The 16,718-nt window shown below is 40.9% G+C and overlaps 11 protein-coding genes across 11 annotated transcripts; 6 read left to right on the plus strand and 5 right to left on the minus strand.

Moving 5' to 3' along the window:
* Positions 1-5: 5 nt before the first annotated feature.
* BBOV_III010570 (Endoplasmic reticulum-based factor for assembly of V-ATPase family protein) lies at positions 6-1,042 on the plus strand. Its single transcript, XM_051767787.1, has 5 exons — positions 6-334; positions 370-478; positions 517-667; positions 707-797; positions 839-1,042. Exons 1-5 carry the CDS (start codon positions 62-64, stop codon positions 911-913), a joined length of 699 nt encoding a protein of 232 aa, XP_051623548.1. The 5' UTR covers positions 6-61; the 3' UTR covers positions 914-1,042.
* A 601-nt stretch (positions 1,043-1,643) lies between these two features.
* Positions 1,644-3,001, minus strand: BBOV_III010580 (putative large subunit ribosomal protein L7Ae). Its single transcript, XM_001612130.2, has 3 exons — positions 2,921-3,001; positions 2,591-2,645; positions 1,644-2,550 (listed from the first exon to the last, which is right to left on the minus strand). The coding sequence occupies exons 2-3, from the start codon at positions 2,610-2,612 to the stop codon at positions 1,763-1,765; spliced, it is 810 nt and encodes a 269-aa protein (XP_001612180.1). The 5' UTR covers positions 2,613-2,645; positions 2,921-3,001; the 3' UTR covers positions 1,644-1,762.
* Positions 3,002-3,685: 684 nt separating this feature from the next.
* On the plus strand, positions 3,686-5,113 carry BBOV_III010590 (ribosomal L18p/L5e family protein). Its single transcript, XM_001612131.2, has 4 exons — positions 3,686-3,768; positions 3,882-3,959; positions 4,188-5,011; positions 5,048-5,113. Exons 2-4 carry the CDS (start codon positions 3,887-3,889, stop codon positions 5,075-5,077), a joined length of 927 nt encoding a protein of 308 aa, XP_001612181.1. The 5' UTR covers positions 3,686-3,768; positions 3,882-3,886; the 3' UTR covers positions 5,078-5,113.
* Positions 5,114-5,401: 288 nt separating this feature from the next.
* BBOV_III010600 (Exosome complex exonuclease RRP4 N-terminal region family protein) lies at positions 5,402-6,522 on the minus strand. Its single transcript, XM_001612132.2, has 4 exons — positions 6,367-6,522; positions 5,900-6,160; positions 5,712-5,865; positions 5,402-5,677 (listed from the first exon to the last, which is right to left on the minus strand). The coding sequence occupies exons 1-4, from the start codon at positions 6,493-6,495 to the stop codon at positions 5,433-5,435; spliced, it is 789 nt and encodes a 262-aa protein (XP_001612182.1). The 5' UTR covers positions 6,496-6,522; the 3' UTR covers positions 5,402-5,432.
* Positions 6,523-6,940: 418 nt separating this feature from the next.
* BBOV_III010620 (putative large subunit ribosomal protein L29e) lies at positions 6,941-7,617 on the minus strand. Its single transcript, XM_001612133.2, has 4 exons — positions 7,568-7,617; positions 7,372-7,421; positions 7,267-7,332; positions 6,941-7,104 (listed from the first exon to the last, which is right to left on the minus strand). Exons 2-4 carry the CDS (start codon positions 7,405-7,407, stop codon positions 7,027-7,029), a joined length of 180 nt encoding a protein of 59 aa, XP_001612183.1. The 5' UTR covers positions 7,408-7,421; positions 7,568-7,617; the 3' UTR covers positions 6,941-7,026.
* Positions 7,618-8,126: 509 nt separating this feature from the next.
* On the plus strand, positions 8,127-9,568 carry BBOV_III010630 (Ubiquitin carboxyl-terminal hydrolase 1 family protein). The gene is made up of 8 exons (XM_051767034.1): positions 8,127-8,374; positions 8,672-8,722; positions 8,759-8,836; positions 8,873-9,013; positions 9,049-9,135; positions 9,169-9,222; positions 9,259-9,318; positions 9,353-9,568. The coding sequence occupies exons 1-8, from the start codon at positions 8,192-8,194 to the stop codon at positions 9,452-9,454; spliced, it is 756 nt and encodes a 251-aa protein (XP_051623549.1). The 5' UTR covers positions 8,127-8,191; the 3' UTR covers positions 9,455-9,568.
* Positions 9,569-9,957: 389 nt separating this feature from the next.
* BBOV_III010650 (uncharacterized protein) lies at positions 9,958-11,061 on the plus strand. Its single transcript, XM_001612135.2, has 3 exons — positions 9,958-10,180; positions 10,214-10,596; positions 10,632-11,061. The coding sequence occupies exons 1-3, from the start codon at positions 10,015-10,017 to the stop codon at positions 10,917-10,919; spliced, it is 837 nt and encodes a 278-aa protein (XP_001612185.1). The 5' UTR covers positions 9,958-10,014; the 3' UTR covers positions 10,920-11,061.
* Positions 11,062-11,144: 83 nt separating this feature from the next.
* Positions 11,145-12,929, plus strand: BBOV_III010660 (uncharacterized protein). Its single transcript, XM_001612136.2, has one exon. The coding sequence runs from the start codon at positions 11,163-11,165 to the stop codon at positions 12,921-12,923; it is 1,761 nt and encodes a 586-aa protein (XP_001612186.1). The 5' UTR covers positions 11,145-11,162; the 3' UTR covers positions 12,924-12,929.
* A 109-nt stretch (positions 12,930-13,038) lies between these two features.
* Positions 13,039-13,670, plus strand: BBOV_III010670 (uncharacterized protein). The gene has a single exon (XM_001612137.2). The coding sequence runs from the start codon at positions 13,052-13,054 to the stop codon at positions 13,559-13,561; it is 510 nt and encodes a 169-aa protein (XP_001612187.1). The 5' UTR covers positions 13,039-13,051; the 3' UTR covers positions 13,562-13,670.
* A 91-nt stretch (positions 13,671-13,761) lies between these two features.
* On the minus strand, positions 13,762-14,466 carry BBOV_III010680 (putative large subunit ribosomal protein L27e). Its single transcript, XM_001612138.1, has 2 exons — positions 14,365-14,466; positions 13,762-14,232 (listed from the first exon to the last, which is right to left on the minus strand). The coding sequence occupies exon 2, from the start codon at positions 14,229-14,231 to the stop codon at positions 13,791-13,793; it is 441 nt and encodes a 146-aa protein (XP_001612188.1). The 5' UTR covers position 14,232; positions 14,365-14,466; the 3' UTR covers positions 13,762-13,790.
* Positions 14,467-14,753: 287 nt separating this feature from the next.
* BBOV_III010690 (snRNA-activating protein of 50kDa MW C terminal family protein) lies at positions 14,754-16,320 on the minus strand. Its single transcript, XM_001612139.2, has one exon. It carries the CDS (start codon positions 16,288-16,290, stop codon positions 14,776-14,778), a length of 1,515 nt encoding a protein of 504 aa, XP_001612189.1. The 5' UTR covers positions 16,291-16,320; the 3' UTR covers positions 14,754-14,775.
* Between the last annotated feature and the right edge of the window lie 398 nt (positions 16,321-16,718).

Below are 16,718 nucleotides of genomic sequence, written 5' to 3' on the forward strand. Positions count from 1 at the left end.
ACTGGATGTATGTACTATATATCCTGGCATATTAGTTCAATTTGTATCATATATATTACACATGGGTAAGCCGCCACTTTCTGCTGTATATTTCGTTCGCACTCCTGAGGTAGATGAGTTCCTCGAGGAGTTTATTCGCGTGCGATCATGGCACATTCTGGAGAATATGGGTACTTCCCAGAGTACCGGGAAAGATACAAGTTTGGTACCTCGACGCAGAAACGTTGATACAAACTCTGATGATAAGGATGAAGTGTTAGTGGACGACATGCTTGATGTTGCCAAGGAAATGTCACATGGTAGTTCCATTCACCTCGATGCGTTCATCAGTCTGGTTCGTTTAAGCTAACAGACACTATATCCTCATAGGTAGTGAATCATAACGAGTTTATCGATGTTCTCACTAATGAGGAGTATGACGCAATCAAGCCCAAACGATTCAAGCTATATGAGATAATGAAAAACACATCTATTACAGGTAAATAATTACTATTCAGTTTTGTTAACGCACTGTAGACCGTAAAATCCCCAAGCCAAGAGAATCTACAGATCTGCAGTCAGTGCTAAGGGAAGCTGAGGAGCGGCGATACCAACGTCTGGTGTCGAATGTCCAGAGCAAATTCAAAAGCACAAAGTCGGAGGTATCGGCATACAAACCGCCCATAATGTAAGTTTTATAGCATCTTGTAGTGACTCGATTCTTCAGCGGAGGCGCGAACGCCATTTTCGGCGTGATACTAACGTTCATCGGAGGGTACTCGGTAGCAGGCGTTGTTGGGGTGAAGGACAATATGATGGTAGGTTCTTCAGGGGAATTACTTATACATACTCGTAACAGAAAGCCATTATCGCGACTGTATGCGCCTCCGCTGCCTTGATAGTCGACACGATACTCTTCTTGATGAGGAGCTAGTGATAAAGCGATACATCAGATCAGGTCTCCAGGTTTTTCCGCATATAAACTCGGAAGAACGAAAGTTTTAATTAATCATCATTGATCGCATATCACTGCTCGAATAGCAACATAATGTTAAATATCAGATAGCCTGTAGTGGTTTCATCAAAGTCAGAAACACGGACCAGGTTTGTAACTCATCATGGTCTTGCACAGTAGATATGTTTACATATGAACATGGCACTTTAGTATATAAAATGTTCGAGGGGGGAACGAGGAAACTACCACAAGCAGGAAGCACCAAACTTAACCCTCATGATTTTATGCGCATGTACAACGGGGCGCACTTGTACATAGAACTAGGCACCTGCTTTTCATGCGAAATGAATCAGAAAAAAACGTATCATCAATACTCAGACCCGAAAGATGGTAATGATACATAGTTTCATCATTTGTTAGTATACTCATATGCCCGTTTCACAACATAAATAGCGCTGATCAGGCACATTCTGACGGCACTTCCTAGGCAAGTGTAATCATAGTTTAAACGAATGATGAAAATAATGTTGTCATCTTGTCGGCCCAACGAAGCTATGGCAACGCGGTTCCTATGTGACGTCAATATTAGCTGTTGTTGGCGGAGGTTGTGCCTGCAAATGATGGCAACAACTCCATGGCAGTAACAGCTCACACAGTTAAAATCAGATAACAACAGTCCGCACGTGCATTGCATCGGCACAGGTCTGTGGTTTTATCATCATCCTGAAAACAAAAAGGCATGTATATGCATATACGTGTCAATATTACCATTGGTCAACACGTGACATATGTCTAGCGTAAAACACGCCGTGGCGCCTACACAGACGTTCATCCAATAGCAAGACCAAGCTTCTTGGCGTTCTCCATCGCGATCAAGGCCTTGACCTTTGCTTCTTGACGCTGCGATTTGATACCCATGATATGACCACCCCAACGACGACGAATCTCAACGTTGTCATTGAACATAGCAGTGAATGCCTTAATCATGCCTTCAAACTCAGCCTGGTCCTCCTTGCGGATGTTGTCAACGGCAACCACAGACGCAGTCCTCTGGTGAACAAGCTTTCCCAGCCTACTCTTGCCTTTAATGATGCAGTAGGGAACCTCCTTCTTGCGGCAAAGAGTGGGCAGCCACATAACGAGCTCAAGGGGGTCGACATCATGAGCAATAACAACAAGCTTGGCCTTCTTGTACTCTACCAAGTTGGTCACGTGGTTCAAACCGCTCTTTAGCATGTAGGGCTTCTTAGAAACTACCTCCTGACCCTGGGCAATGGCATTGGCGTCAGCCAACAAACGAGCAGACTTCTCCTTACGAGTCTCTGGCTTGTACTTGCTCAACAATTTCAACAACTGGTGAGCTTGGCTCTTGTCAATAGTGTAGTTGAACTGATTAATAGCTGGTGGAATCTTCAGCCTTTGTAAAAGAACGCGACGTTGACGTTGGATACGGACGTATTTAGGCCATTTAACATAACGCGAAAGGTTGACGCGAGGACGAATGTCACCACCAATACCGTAGTTCTTAGGAGGATGAACAAATAAATGATCACGTTGTTTGGTGACCTTCTCTTGCTTCAGGACCTTGGGCAAGGGAGCGACCTTAGAGGCTTTAGCTGCGAAATATTAGGCTCCACAAAAGCATAATAGACATACCACTACCCTTCTGGTCCACCATTGTAGAGCCCTTCTATTTATTGGAATTATACCCCTAAGAAAAATATAATAAGTGTATAAAACAGTGTTAGGCCGCCGGTTAATATAGAAGAAAACACTAAATCCAGATGACAAATACAGAAGTGCAAAGATAAACCATTAAATAACATCAATAAACAACACAATCACGTTAATAAAATCATACAGAACAGAAATACAGAAATCAACAATGATATAGTAGTATACTTGCTGTAATAAGAGGCACATTGACCAAACCCGCTAGGGCCCAAGGGGTTGGGCACCAAATTCGACCATGTGCAAAAGACCTACCACTTTATATAATTTACAGGACCTATATGGTCACTCCAATAAATGTTATATGATGACCTTTTATGTTATGATAACGTCAGAGGCCTCAGTTTAATGATCTTTAGGGCTCTAGGACCCCAGTTATGGGGGTTAGGATAGGAATCAACCTAGGTTATAGTTGCTAATTAAATTGTTATAATCCCAACACATTCATACATTGTTGTACATAGTCGCTTTTCATACTGGGATTTGGCGATGTGTTGGATAATTGAAAGATTCTAGTGTCCTGTCGTGAGCTACATTGTATACCATTCTACACATTTAACAAACAAAATTAGATATTATAACAACAATACGATTACACATTACAACTAGTAGTGTTGATATAATGCATACAACATACAAATGTCATAGTTAACTACAAGATGGAATTAGTATAACTTGATATACTCTACATCATAAAATGCCAAACTCAAGACATAAACCCTGTTTATATCAACTACATATAGTATATTCTACACGTCTAGTTCAAAATATAGCGTGATTCCACTAATATATTACACTTTGGCAAGGCCTAGTTATGTGCCCAAAGCTTCCACTGAAAGTGGACAACACATATGAAATATACAGATTCCAACAATCACATATTGACTATATGTTACATCCAATTAAGTTTCTATGGCTGCCTATTAACTAAAAGTGGTTATATGGATGACTTTGACCTCGACCTGGCGTTCCGCCCCCCATTTTAAGGAACGTCCTCCTTTTTGGTAAAAGTCATATTATAACCAAAAACACCTGTTATAATAGATACACAGGTTTGTGGCACGCACATAGCATAGGTATTTGGGTATTATAGAGACCATAAGGTACGTCGTCTGCGATTTCTAGGATCTATGGTGTTGGTAACACTCATAGATGTGTCGTAATTTTTTTACATTTCTTGCCATAACTTCGTGGGCATATATAATGTAGTTTACAGAAACCATGGCATTCATTCGCGTGCTGAAGAGTAAGGCCTACTTCAAGCGCTTTCAGGTAAAGTACCGCAGGCGCAGGGGTAAGTTCTGTCTTAATGTTTTGCCCTGGTATGAACTGTGCTCATTTGGTCATGGTACATAGCTGTGGGCGCACATTAACAAGCGTACATAAACCGAGTTGCGTGGTAACTCAGCTCGACCTGTCGTCCGTAACATTTTTCATTATAACTTCCATGTTTTTATGTTGACTATACAACTTGTTTGGTAGATGTGTTCAATATCTTTATTAACGATCTATATTTTTTCAGAGGGCAAAACCGACTACTACTGCCGTAGGCGTATGGTTCTTCAGGACAAGAACAAGTACGCTTCTCCTAAGTACCGCTTTGTTGTGAGGTTTACCAACAAGCGCATTATCTGCCAGATCATCTCTGCAACTATTGTTGGTGATAAGGTCCACGCTTCTGCTGATTCCACTGAGTTGAAGCACTACGGTGTCAATGTTGGTTTGACCAACTACGCTGCTGCTTACTGCACTGGCCTTCTCCTTGCTCGTAGGCTCCTCACTCAGTTGAAGCTTGACAACCAGTTTGTTGGTAAGGAACAGGCTGATGGTACTTCCTTCCACATTGAGGAGGAGGACCATGACAGAAGGCCATTCAAGGCTCTTCTTGATGTAGGTATCAAGATTGTCACTACTGGAAACAAGGTTTTCGGTGCTTTGAAGGGTGCCTGCGACGGTGGTCTCCACATTCCTCACAGCGAGAAGAGGTTCCCTGGATTCTCTGTTGGTGACGACAAGCAGACCAACTACGACGCCGAGGTCCACCGTGAGCGTATCATGGGTATTCACGTCGCTAACTACATGCGCGAGATGAAGGAGGAAGACCCTGAGAAGTACAAGAGTCACTTCTCCGCTTTCCTCAGAGCTGGAATCAATGAGGACAACATTGAGGAGATGTACGCCAAGGCCCATGCTGCCATCCGTCAGAACCCTATCGTCCCCAAAACCAAGAAGGATCCTCCATCGCGTACCATCAAGGGCCACACTGTCATCACTGCCGATGGCAAGAAATACATTCGCAACAAGAAGATTACAAAGGCCCAACGTATGGAGCGTGTCAGACAAAAGGTGGGTCCGCGATGTATGATAAATCATTCCTTTCAGATGCTCATGTGCGCACAAGCCGAGGAGTAAGAGCACGTACAGACTTTTACTTAAGTTTGACCATGTCGTTATGTATTGCATATTAAGTGCGTAGCATAGAACCGGGGGCATATGATGACACGTTGTCCGTGTTTCAACAGACTAGTGATGAAACATACACTTTAACTGATCCCTCATACGTACTGTCGTTGAATATTAGTATGGCATCATGCCAGTTGTGGCTAACAGTTTCAGTTGCGTTAGATAGGAAATACAATTAGAGAATGTCGTTTTAATGGAAGTAGCTAAGGTCAACGGTTTACACTGATTCACATTTCTGTGCTAAATACACAATGCAACTTGTTTAAATGCGATATTAATAATTTAATGTATATTGCGATAATGACTATGCTCGTTTTTCGCTGAAAAATCTTTCTAAAAGTTCCGGAGCTTGTTCCTTTGACAAGCTGTTCTTGCCGGGGCATTTCTCCTTGAAAAACTCGAATATCTCACAAAGTAGAGCAAAGTTTATGCATATACTCAAACCGGCCAGTGAAAGTATAATACGACGAAAAGTGCATATATCATGGTAAACCTGAGCATGTATTGTTGCATCACCGCTCTTCTGTATTGGACCCAACCAAATGAAGCCTGTTGGTATATAATCTACGGAGTAAAGACCTACCATTGCAACCTAGAATCATACTAATGCCGCATGACAACTCTTGCATATGCTTACTTTGACGGAGCATAAGATTAGGCTTAACCTTCACCAATATGCCGTTGTTCAGACGGCCATATTTACTAGTACGTGTCTGTAAAAGCACCGTTCCATTGGGCTACATTATATGACATCGTTTGTCTATGACATACCGATACGCGCTGTACTTCACATGAGATTACATGTCCTATCCCAAATAAGTTTCGCATCTCATAGACGTCTTCGTCCAATTTGCGACGAGTTGCTAACTCCTCAGTGTTCACTTGAAAGATGGACAGCTGGACCCTCATAGATGAACCTATATCTATGTACCAACAATTGCCACCGATGCGTTGGACCACGCCAACAACAACATCGCCCACCTGGGCAAAGTATTTACCATGAAGGGGCTCTACATACGCCAGCTGGTTGACCTAAAACATGATAACATGCAATAAGTAGAGGTAGCAATGGTGCTAAGATCTTATGTAAGCAACTATACAACTTGTAGAGATCAATTAATCCAAATTAGACATAAGCACTAATAAAGATATACATCACTATCATATAGCTACCGGTGGATGCCAATCAGTTACACATTAAGACAATATGATGCTGTTAGCTATGTATCACTACCTACCTGTTTAAATGTTCCAAGGAAACTTGCACGAAGGACACCGTTATCAACGTACGTCCCGCGTCCCTGGAGCAGTGACGATGCCCTGGTATTTACGACGTCACCTGGAAGCGTTATTTTAGAATCCAGCATTTTCGGGAATAGATGCAGACATAAACGTGGTGTTTATATAATACACCCATTTATGTTGGCTTGGCAAACTCTGTTAGACACATGTAATGATACAAAAAATGCCCTCTTGATATAAGGGGCCGATGGCGAAGGGGTATCGCGTCCGCTTTGCATGCGGAAGGTCTCGGGTTCGAATCCCGATCGGTCCACCATTTTATCATCTACAAACATGACAGAGTACATAGGACCACTTGTGAATACAACGCTAACGACCTAATAAAATGTACTTTATAAATCTATCGCAAGATACTTTATGACACGCTATGTGATACTACCGATATAACGATTTATTTCAGTTCACAATACGGTAGATTAATAAGCTAAAAAATCACAGTGATAAGCACTGAAGCATACTATACGTAGAAACAAATAACTCGTGGATACATGTAATATATATGAATCACAAAAGTAAGGCACATTAGACAACGTTCATGCTTGTTTAAACATAAGACGTCACAAATGCCAACAATGACTCTGACAAGTGGTGTATAATCACTCGCTGCGATCTGACCCAGCAGAGTTCATGTGTTTCTTGGCAAACTTCTGGTTTCTTAAGAACTTGGGGCACATCTGATAATAAATGTTAATCATGTGAAAAATTATATATAAATATAATTAAATGTCACAATAAAGCAATGCATTACTGCAAAAAACAAAATATAATCGAAAAAAACACAGTCACAACAATCCACTATACAGTGACAAATACACAAACATTCATGCTAAACTTACTCCCTTAGTAGAAATCTTCTTAGGGATCTTCGCCTTCTTGATACCGTTACGGTGTGCCTTTTTGATCTAATATAAATAGTAAAATAGATGCTACAATTCACAAACCTGGTTGTGATTGGTGTGGTTCTTGGATTTAGCCATCTTGTATTAACAATCTGAAAAAATGTTAATAGGTGTAAGGTATAGAACATAGATATAACGAAACAACGGTATATACAATTAGAAACGCTTGATACAGTCTAGGGGGACAACACATCAAGTTAATAAACAACAAACCAAAGTGAGTAATGCAAGAACTTACCTATATATGATTAAATAATGACCTGAATGTTCTAATTACGATATATTGTAACGCGTTTAACGTTTAACATGGCTATTTGGCAGGGGGTTATTGCCTCGCGGCTTACTATGGGGAGGTCTTGGAAAACATTATTATCATTAAAAAACAGTATATATCATAGCACATAATTATTATCCATTGTGTTTTAGCACCTATCTATATGTTGTAGAACTTTATACTGTCATTTCTGTATTGTGTTGGCGCTAATATCTAAACATGACTAACATTGACTTCCTTAATAGTGAAAAACCAAACATGGATATCAGCTTCAAGGACAGCAGTTTAACTATCACAAAATAGTGATATTCTAAAATATAATAATAGAAGCCAGGTGTTACCCATCTGGACCACAGTAATATGAAGGCTTATAAATATATAACATCATTTCAGTATTAGCCTTTTAAACCTTACTTCACATAATGTTCAAAGTAGCTCTGCCTTTAAATTCACAATTTAAACGATGTAAGCATCGTCTATTACCACACATTTCATTTATAGAGGGTAGTCGTAATGCTAATACACATATTAAGAAAACATATTTTAAATTCACCGAAACACTTTTTAACGCATACATTTAGTAATCACATGGTATCTAAGCTTCTAAGGAAATTCAATAAACTGCAAATCCAAGGCGTACGTAACATGAGAGGTGACTTCGCTCCCCTTGAGGCTTGCCCTGAAGTTTTCAACAACTATGCGGAGAAATTAGGGCAAAGCAATGTAGTATTTCAGGATTTGCTAGCATGGGAAGATTGGGCATACAATGAGGTAAGGAATCTTTTGTCAATACAGGAGGTTCTAATCGATGTGTAATTATAAAACTGTATGTGCAGCAGTTATGGAGTTAACTATGACACCACTTGTTAACCTTTAACCCATATTATGTTTACTGTCTGGTTACAATCATTGAAACCAGTTCGTACTGTCCATTACGTGTGTCTTATTCATATTTAACGTGTATCTTTGGTGAAATGTTACACGGTGTTATCTCCAATGAAACGTAAATGTTCTTTATTGTTCATCACTTTACTGGCCATAGTATATTAATAAAACATACATTTGCAGCTTACGAAGCCTGTAGTTGGTGTTATTGTGACCATCCCGCTCACACCAAAGGTAATAAAGTACCTGGTGTTAGATAACGTTTCACAGATATGCCGTTATCGCGATACTGATGCTAAATATACATCACCGAAAAATGTGTCAGCAAAAGTCTGGTTTGCAAGACAGGTATATTTATGTGGTAACTAAGCTTATATCACATAGAATCTACGGAACACATGTGGAACTGTGGCTTTGTTACATTTGCTTAACAATATCGAGGATGATGCAAGCGTGAATGAAGATTCTATCCTTGAACAAATGAGGAAGCAATCGCTGAAGGCTTCACCTGCCGAAAGAGGAGCAGTAGGTGCATTGACATTGTTAATATAACCGCACAGCTGATTGAAAAGACCGATAAGATCAAAGATCTACATACATCATTTGAATCACAAGGACAATCAGCATACAATTCCGACGATGTAGATGTAAGTTGGATATATTCTGTTAACATTTCCTAGACCATCTGCCACTACATTACTTTTGTTATCGTCGATGATGACCTTTACGAACTGGTAGGTACAATGTCGTCAGTTAAATATACAACACAGGATGGAACACTCAGGTTTCCCGTGAACCACGGAAGAACTGAGCCCAAGGACTTGCTTAGGGTAGGCGTCGTTATCTACTTTACATTATGTTTAGCGAGTAGAGAAGGTTGTACAAGGGAGTATATTCGCATTGGAGCCAGATAATCTACAGTGTGCTGCCATTGTGGCGTCAATCAAGCCGGACAATGAAGAGTGACGAAATCGCGTGATCTATCATTGAACAATTTGAGTGCTATGCAGAATATACCACATCACGATGTATTTTACCGTAATGAATGTAAAATACATTATCGTAACACTCACGACGTAATCAATGGACTTTGTAGTAATGGTGGAAATAGATATATACTTCCTATATTATGTTGCGTGATAGATTTAATGCATTGTATATATTAGGAAAAGATGAACCTGTAGAAATAATGATGTATTGTCAATGGCAACATTTCAACGTATTAAATATGTTAGCTACAGAAGCGGTATCGTACTCTCGATAAACCAATCGATAACCCTAGAGACCATAAAGTGGAAAGTGCAAATCAATCATCGTAAATGTTACGTAAAAGTTTGGACTCGTCGGGAATCGAACCCGAGATCTTTCGCATGCGAAGCGAACGTGATACCACTACACCACAAGCCCCCTTAAAAAGCTTGATTTGTTTGACCAATTTCGCATTTCAAGCATCACAGATATAGCTTATGCATTGTATATCTTGACATTTTCAGTATAAAATGTTGAAAATATAATTACGAGGTAATATGTCAACCTCACGTACTAAAGGAGGCACTAATGTAGCGAAGGCAATTTACTACCATAGCGCCATCGGTACACACCGTCTACAGCCCAAGCCGCTCAAAAATATATTATACCCGTATTACAGACAGTATAAACCAGTCTATCGAGCTAGGAATCCAAGAACTCCAAGTATGTAAACTTACACATAGACATATAATTCAGGTTATTACTGGCCAGATATTGACAAATATCCATGGCACTCTCATCAAAAACGCTTTCCAAAACCAGAAGATATAAGTGTGGCCATCTTTTCTGAGTTCTGCAACCGTGACCCTAAGATTAAAACGCTGTTTGAAACATTGCATCCACTGCCTTTGCATGGAGTCAACTGTCTAGTATGGAAGCCGAAAAGGGGAAGAGCTGATCCGTTGTCCCAAGAAAGTAAAAGCAGTTCTAATAGCGATGAAGATGTTAGTGATACATTGATCGAGACCTCTGGGCATGGAACAAGAAAATGTGTGACCAAGGCTAACGGTTGTTACTACATCACTGACACAAATATGCGCAATAACGTATGCTACTTAATCAAACACGTGGACTATAAGGTGTGTTGGTTATAACAGAAGATATATATGTGCAGTTGCGACCATTCAAAGCCAAGGTAACCGCTGATATGTATATCATCGGAAGCTCCGGTGAAAGTAAACCTGGGCAAATAACAGCATCATTGCTTCGAGAGAACGTATCCCCAGTGGGATCCATTAGAGGTGAATGGAGGTGGTCGCCACCTTATGTACCGGAAGGATGTAATGTACATGAACCTATACCGTTAAATTCGTTGAAGGTCAAGGACACACATTTGTACCGACCTGAACTTAGGCAGTTCCAAAAAACACAAGAAGAAACATCCAATGCAGATGAATCATAATTTGGACCAATGAGTAAAATGTATGGGTAAGGCTCGTTCAGTGTAACACACGCACACACCGCGGTACGACATACGCGACAATTGCCTCACATCGCAACTTATTAATGAATTCTAAAAATATTGAGCATTAATTATACACAATTAATAATTGGTGACCTTAATACCGATTGGTTGTCCTAACCAAGGAATGATTGGTACCGATATAGCAAATTCAGTCTTAATCAGCCATCAAGCTTAGCCAATATGGCAAAACAAGAGGCTTTAAGTTCTAGCCAGCATAGCCTACTCGTTAGGGCCTGTTCTGCCACTGCAGAACCGACTCCTGGGTATGTCTACAAGGATATTATTGACATGGTTGTGAGGAACCCTAATACGTTATCTTATGTTGAAAGTTTCTTGTTAAAGAGACTTGAATCAAATGAGCCTTATGTTAAGTTCAAGTGCTTAAAGCTATTGAAAAACCTATGTGCAAGGTTACCTCATGAATTCGACAGAAACAGAGTTTGCCAAAGCCAGGCTGTTGCAGACGCACGCAACTACAAAGCGCCATACAGTGAATATGATGGTGACTACCTATGTCACATGGTAAGGAATGAAGTGGAAGATCTGCTTAAGGTGGTGTATGCCCAGCAGGTTCCTGACCTAGGTTCGAACAATTTACGTGGTTCCGACCAAAACACCATGGTTGGTTTTGGCAATATGCCGTCATCTCAAGGAATTGGTAGTATGGGTGGTGTAGCATCGCCTAATCAGATGAATTACTACGGGCAAGGGCAACCTGCCACAGGATTTGGTAATATGCCCACATCACAAACAGCATCTAGCACCTCAGGAATTACTTCATGGTTCACCGGGAGATCATCGGCAGCACCGGCTCAGGGCAATTATAACACTGGGAACATGTATGGTTTCGGGAATACCCAGCCAAGGAGCCAGTCGAAGCAGTCTGTAGGTGGCAGTGCTCTTAAATTAATATCAGACGTGGCGACCAAGTACCTTCCCGATTCAGTCGTTAGTAAAATCGAACGTGTTGGGTCATCATTCGTATCTACGGCGTCTGATAAATTCGGAAAACACGTTTCCCCCGTTGTTGATATGAGGAAGAAACCCGAACGTTTCGGTTATTCCGACAACTTTCCAACTGCAAACCGCCAATCACCGCGTATGGACCCAGGATCACAATCTATTCCCGCTGAAAGGACACTACTGCCGTCACTCATACAGTCACCTGATAATAGAATCAACTCATCAGAAGACCTATCTGGTGAATCTGAGGCCAGACTCGTAAAGGATATGTTAACATTTAGCGGTATCAAAGTGACACCGTCACAGCAGATCATAGATGATTTCCTTACAAGATTAAAGGATATGAACATGCGTTACGTGGTATATGAACTTATAACATGCCTGAATAATAGGTCAAACACATGGCAAACGCAGTTAAGAGTGCTTTGTTTCTTCGAAGTGCTGATGACAAGTGCTAACATGACAGAAGATGTAAGAAGCTACGCCAACGCTGAATTGGAGCCCATACTAATCAAGTGTCGAGAGGAAAGTAGACTCAAAAATAAAGCTGATAGGCTAATGCAACTAATAGGAGAGCCACAACGCACACATCGGAGTGAAGGAGAACTTATAAGCACACTAGGGTCGAACGAACAATACGAAAAGCAAAACTCTAAACAAAGCCAATTGGACATGGATCTGTTTGCCTCTACAGCACCTGCTAAGAACGAAGAAAAGCGTCACGAACCTTTGAGAAACATCCCTAGTGATTTTACCAACTCAAACTTCGATCTGATGGACAGCTTCTCTCCTGTGAGTAGCATTCGCACACCTCAGCAAAGTATGATTAACCCCGCAGCAAAATCGAAACCAGCTGACGATATCTTCGACTTTGATCAATTGACCATCAATCCAGCTAAAAGCAACACAACAATCACTGAACAGGATATATACGCGGCTCTTGATAAGGTTACCTTCCAACCCCAGGCACACAGTTGATGTAATCCCAGAAGAACTTGCACATCATCGCAAAATAGGTTTCCTCGAACAAAGCATGGTTGCCCGGTATTGTAACGGGTGTAGGTAAACCAATGCGGCATAAACAGGTCATTCATTAATATGACAGAATGGGAAACCAAACGAGCAGCACTTGCTGCGATCCTGTAGAAGGTGGAGATGTCTTATCCGATGGCGAGAAAGCACTTACACCAGAAGAAGAAATCGGATTCATGAATTGCATGGTCAACGGTTGCGATACACATATTGTATTCGCCGATGGTACATCTATGCCGTGTTCAGTTCTTTACGACCTTGCCGAGGATTGTTTGCATTTAGTAGTCGAGGAGAAAAAACGAGTGGTACCATTGAGCGATGTGGAACAAGTCCTGGGTGCCGATAGCGTCGCTGGGCTTAGCAGTGTCGACAAGTCACTGATAACCGATCCACACATTGTAGCATTCCGACTCATGAGTACCAAAAAGGCGATATTGCTGCGCTTTGTCGAATTAAAGGATAGTCAGGCATTCCACCACTTTCTCAAGGAAGTTATCCAAGAGAATAAAGATAAAGCATCACAGCCAGTTCCGTCTACACCTCCGGTGGAGGAAGAGATCCCATCGCAAACCCTTATATTCTAGACAGGCAGCAGAAGTGTAATCACTTGTCCAGGCAACTAACACTATGAACTCTGGGTGCTATAACTTTGATTACAGCTTATCATGATCTCTGGTACTATGATTTACAATAATATAATGTAGATATATATATTAACACAACAGTGCGTACAACTGTTATAGCCACCATTAAACTATATAAATCGTGAAACTGTAACATAGATGTAATAACGATTGTATAATTTAGAATGTGTCAGAACTTGAGCTTCTGCCTGAGGAACAGAGCATCCTTAGTAATCTTGCCCTCAGTTGGGTCAGGAGTGTTCAAGGCCTCCTCGAACACAGCCTTCAATGCCATGCGAGCCTCCTTACGAGTTTCGCGACTCTCCATCTGACTGTCAGTAACAAGAGCCTTGGGGTCAAGGCGTCCAGTGACAACATAGCGAGTGGGCATCAAATGGTTAACATTGACGTATTTGACGAAAGGCTTGATGCGAAGGCGCTTCTTAATCTGCTCCTTGCTCATCTTACGGGTAACCTTAGAAGGATACCTATCAATACCAGCAATCAAACAGTTAGCATAAGGCCTGCGCTTGCTAACATTCTCATTGCATTGGACAATAATACCCTTGCGACCTGCACGACGACCAGTGAGCACGATCACGACGCGGCCTGGCTTCATAAGCTTTGCCATCCTGAATATATATTATATTACAAAACATCTAATGGTATAATATGTATTTAAAAACTCTTGGGAAGTGGTGTAAAATGGGCCCAAACATCCGATATAACCACCCAACGCTACATAAAACACGAACTACACCTACCTTACGATTGTTTCTCAGAAGAATTACCGATATATTATATGTATATGCGTTCTTACATAAACGCAGAATAAAGCTACAACGAAGCGTAAAGCTGGTTAGAAACTTTTTGACAATTTATGACGACGCGCCCACCATGGAGGGACCTCGTAATGGGGAGAAGGAGTACTCGTTCTTGAACCATTATTTCAAAATGATACACCTTCCATACACATAAGGACGATTATTTGTGCGCATATAATAAGATCGGATCTACTTTTCGATTATCAGTATTGAAATCCTAGGCCCCTACTTTATTGCCCTTATGACCAAAGAAACATACACTTAATTAGCCATTTTTGTTTACACCCTAGAGTAATAATGTACTATTATCAATCGTGAGTGATATACTATAACTGACATTAAAGATTGAGGTCATTCGCCGCAATATTCAATTGCAACGCTTGAGGCGAGTCCGTCAGAACGGTACACTCCACCGGACGATTCTAGCAGCTTTAACCTTGTATAACAATAGTTACAAAGGTGACTTGGTATATGAGGAAGGACCAGACTGTTAAATACGGTAGTGCTAGGCTCATTATACTCGCATACGTTACATTGCTTCGCTCGTTGCCTTGGCATAAATACTTTCAAGGGGTAACACTCCTCATAAGGGCAATCGCGAGTCCTGTCAAATATTCGAATAGCCGTAATCATTAACCGATGCTCGCAGTCCCCGTGGTGTAGTAGGAAACCAGGCATATATATTGGTAACTCCAAATGAGATAACACAGCATCCGTTTGCTCTATACATTCACTAGTACGCAGTATACCAGGCTTGTAATTATAAAGGAAGTGTAACAATGGCTCCGAATAATCACAAGCATCATTCCGTAAATCTGGAAATAGCTGTCCATTCAACATGAAACATGACCCATTAGCCTTCAAATCAACGTTCAGTGGACGTATTTCAGAAGCACACCGAAATGCATCTCGTAGTTCAGCAAGAGTCTGAGATGATAACATGTCAAATTCACGTATTTTGTGACCACGAACGCCATGATATAGACTGACAGTGATGACTAATTCGTCATCAGCAACAAGTGTACTGGCAGACACATTATGTTTGTCGAAGAAGTTCTGTGTCGCATGTTGATGATATAACGCTGGCGATGAGCTGTTTTGAGGACCACTCAAGGTCAATAAGCGTGAAAGTTCCTCATCCCGTTTGCTATTCTCATAAATGTAACGGCGTTCCCCAACAGCCAATTTGTAACTTTCCAAATTGACCTTTTGAGCGAAAAAACGGTACAAATTCTTTTCAGACCACGGATGTGTTGTCTCATCGACGGCAATATCAAGGCGTTTGTTAGAAGCACGCCTGTCGCGATGTTGGCTTGACAATAGTCGATCTACATTTAACGTCGTTGCAGAAGATATAACCTCGGTTATAGTAGGCGTACGAATTGGTTGTGACAAATATGAGAGTAATTTGGAATCCGTACGTAACATATATAAAACCTTTGCATCGTCATATGATGAAATACCAAGTTCAGATTGAATCTTGCTGATGTTTGCGTCCATAACAGTCTCACGTAGAGTATCAAGGCGAGACATCATACGCCGATATTTATCTCTATATTCAAATAAGTCAACATCTGATACAGGTAACGCGTCCTTGAGCTTGCTACTTAAAATTGATGGCTGATTTAACTCAGGGCGCGTAGATTTACCTGCAGGAAGAGATGTAGACCCGCCGGTAGTACGACGGTATTTGTTTGATGGACAGTCAACAGCATCATTGTGTCTTTGTTTGCCTTTTGAACGTTCATTTGAATCATATCCATCAACAATGATTATATCCTCAGGCTCTAAGAGTTCCGATACGCTAACGTGAGGTATCCGCTTAAAGGGTACTCCAGAAGGAATACGCGGCATCGTACCAAGCATTCATCATTTGTTATACAACAAAAAGATTCCTAAACAATGAAGACGTACTCCCTTGATTACGTTACCTCTTGTACTAGCGCTTGAAATGATAAATATATATCGTCAAATGTTTCATCAAATGTGCAAAATCGTCAAAATCTAACTGTAACACATCCAAATAACAATTAATATATCTTACGACAAACACGCATCGTAATTTGATATTTTTGGTTAGTATATCATCGATTATAGATGTTTAACAGCCATCTTGTGTAAGAAAGGGGGAGTAAATCCAGAAAATAGCTAGCAGACATGCACACATTTTTGTATTATTTTAACATAACTACTCTAGACAAAATATGCACAGTACTGGCGATTCCATCGACTAGGATTCTACAGTTTAGTGGCCATTACTGGCACGAATGTATTGGTCCCGCAGATTATATCAT

Source organism: Babesia bovis, chromosome 3, assembly GCF_000165395.2.
Source record: "Babesia bovis T2Bo chromosome 3, whole genome shotgun sequence".
In the NCBI taxonomy this organism is placed as follows: Eukaryota; Apicomplexa; class Aconoidasida; order Piroplasmida; family Babesiidae; genus Babesia; species Babesia bovis.

Excerpts from the sequence above, each read along its gene's own strand:
- BBOV_III010630 (XM_051767034.1), top strand. The coding sequence starts at position 8,192 with ATGGTATCTAAGCTTCTAAGGAAATTCAATAAACTGCAAATCCAAGGC. Across the intron at positions 8,723-8,758 it reads CCATCCCGCTCACACCAAAG|ATATGCCGTTATCGCGATAC; the intron begins GTAATAAAGTAC and ends AACGTTTCACAG. Across the intron at positions 9,014-9,048 it reads CACCTGCCGAAAGAGGAGCA|CTGATTGAAAAGACCGATAA; the intron begins GTAGGTGCATTG and ends ATAACCGCACAG.
- BBOV_III010690 (XM_001612139.2), bottom strand. The coding sequence starts at position 16,290 with ATGCTTGGTACGATGCCGCGTATTCCTTCTGGAGTACCCTTTAAGCGG.
- BBOV_III010660 (XM_001612136.2), top strand. The coding sequence starts at position 11,163 with ATGGCAAAACAAGAGGCTTTAAGTTCTAGCCAGCATAGCCTACTCGTT.
- BBOV_III010620 (XM_001612133.2), bottom strand. The coding sequence starts at position 7,407 with ATGGCTAAATCCAAGAACCACACCAATCACAACCAG. Across the intron at positions 7,333-7,371 it reads ACCACACCAATCACAACCAG|ATCAAAAAGGCACACCGTAA; the intron begins GTTTGTGAATTG and ends TATTTATATTAG. Across the intron at positions 7,105-7,266 it reads AGAAGATTTCTACTAAGGGA|ATGTGCCCCAAGTTCTTAAG; the intron begins GTAAGTTTAGCA and ends ATTTATTATCAG.
- BBOV_III010680 (XM_001612138.1), bottom strand. The coding sequence starts at position 14,231 with ATGGCAAAGCTTATGAAGCCAGGCCGCGTCGTGATCGTGCTCACTGGT.
- BBOV_III010580 (XM_001612130.2), bottom strand. The coding sequence starts at position 2,612 with ATGGTGGACCAGAAGGGTAGTG. Across the intron at positions 2,551-2,590 it reads GGTGGACCAGAAGGGTAGTG|CTAAAGCCTCTAAGGTCGCT; the intron begins GTATGTCTATTA and ends AATATTTCGCAG.
- BBOV_III010600 (XM_001612132.2), bottom strand. The coding sequence starts at position 6,495 with ATGCTGGATTCTAAAATAACGCTTCCAGGTGACGTCGTAAATACCAGG. Across the intron at positions 6,161-6,366 it reads TCCTTGGAACATTTAAACAG|GTCAACCAGCTGGCGTATGT; the intron begins GTAGGTAGTGAT and ends ATCATGTTTTAG. Across the intron at positions 5,866-5,899 it reads GTGAAGTACAGCGCGTATCG|CCCAATGGAACGGTGCTTTT; the intron begins GTATGTCATAGA and ends CATATAATGTAG.
- BBOV_III010670 (XM_001612137.2), top strand. The coding sequence starts at position 13,052 with ATGGGAAACCAAACGAGCAGCACTTGCTGCGATCCTGTAGAAGGTGGA.
- BBOV_III010570 (XM_051767787.1), top strand. The coding sequence starts at position 62 with ATGGGTAAGCCGCCACTTTCTGCTGTATATTTCGTTCGCACTCCTGAG. Across the intron at positions 335-369 it reads TCGATGCGTTCATCAGTCTG|GTAGTGAATCATAACGAGTT; the intron begins GTTCGTTTAAGC and ends ATATCCTCATAG. Across the intron at positions 479-516 it reads GAAAAACACATCTATTACAG|ACCGTAAAATCCCCAAGCCA; the intron begins GTAAATAATTAC and ends AACGCACTGTAG.
- BBOV_III010590 (XM_001612131.2), top strand. The coding sequence starts at position 3,887 with ATGGCATTCATTCGCGTGCTGAAGAGTAAGGCCTACTTCAAGCGCTTT. Across the intron at positions 3,960-4,187 it reads AAAGTACCGCAGGCGCAGGG|AGGGCAAAACCGACTACTAC; the intron begins GTAAGTTCTGTC and ends ATATTTTTTCAG. Across the intron at positions 5,012-5,047 it reads TGGAGCGTGTCAGACAAAAG|ATGCTCATGTGCGCACAAGC; the intron begins GTGGGTCCGCGA and ends CATTCCTTTCAG.
- BBOV_III010650 (XM_001612135.2), top strand. The coding sequence starts at position 10,015 with ATGTCAACCTCACGTACTAAAGGAGGCACTAATGTAGCGAAGGCAATT. Across the intron at positions 10,181-10,213 it reads TAGGAATCCAAGAACTCCAA|GTTATTACTGGCCAGATATT; the intron begins GTATGTAAACTT and ends CATATAATTCAG. Across the intron at positions 10,597-10,631 it reads TCAAACACGTGGACTATAAG|TTGCGACCATTCAAAGCCAA; the intron begins GTGTGTTGGTTA and ends ATATATGTGCAG.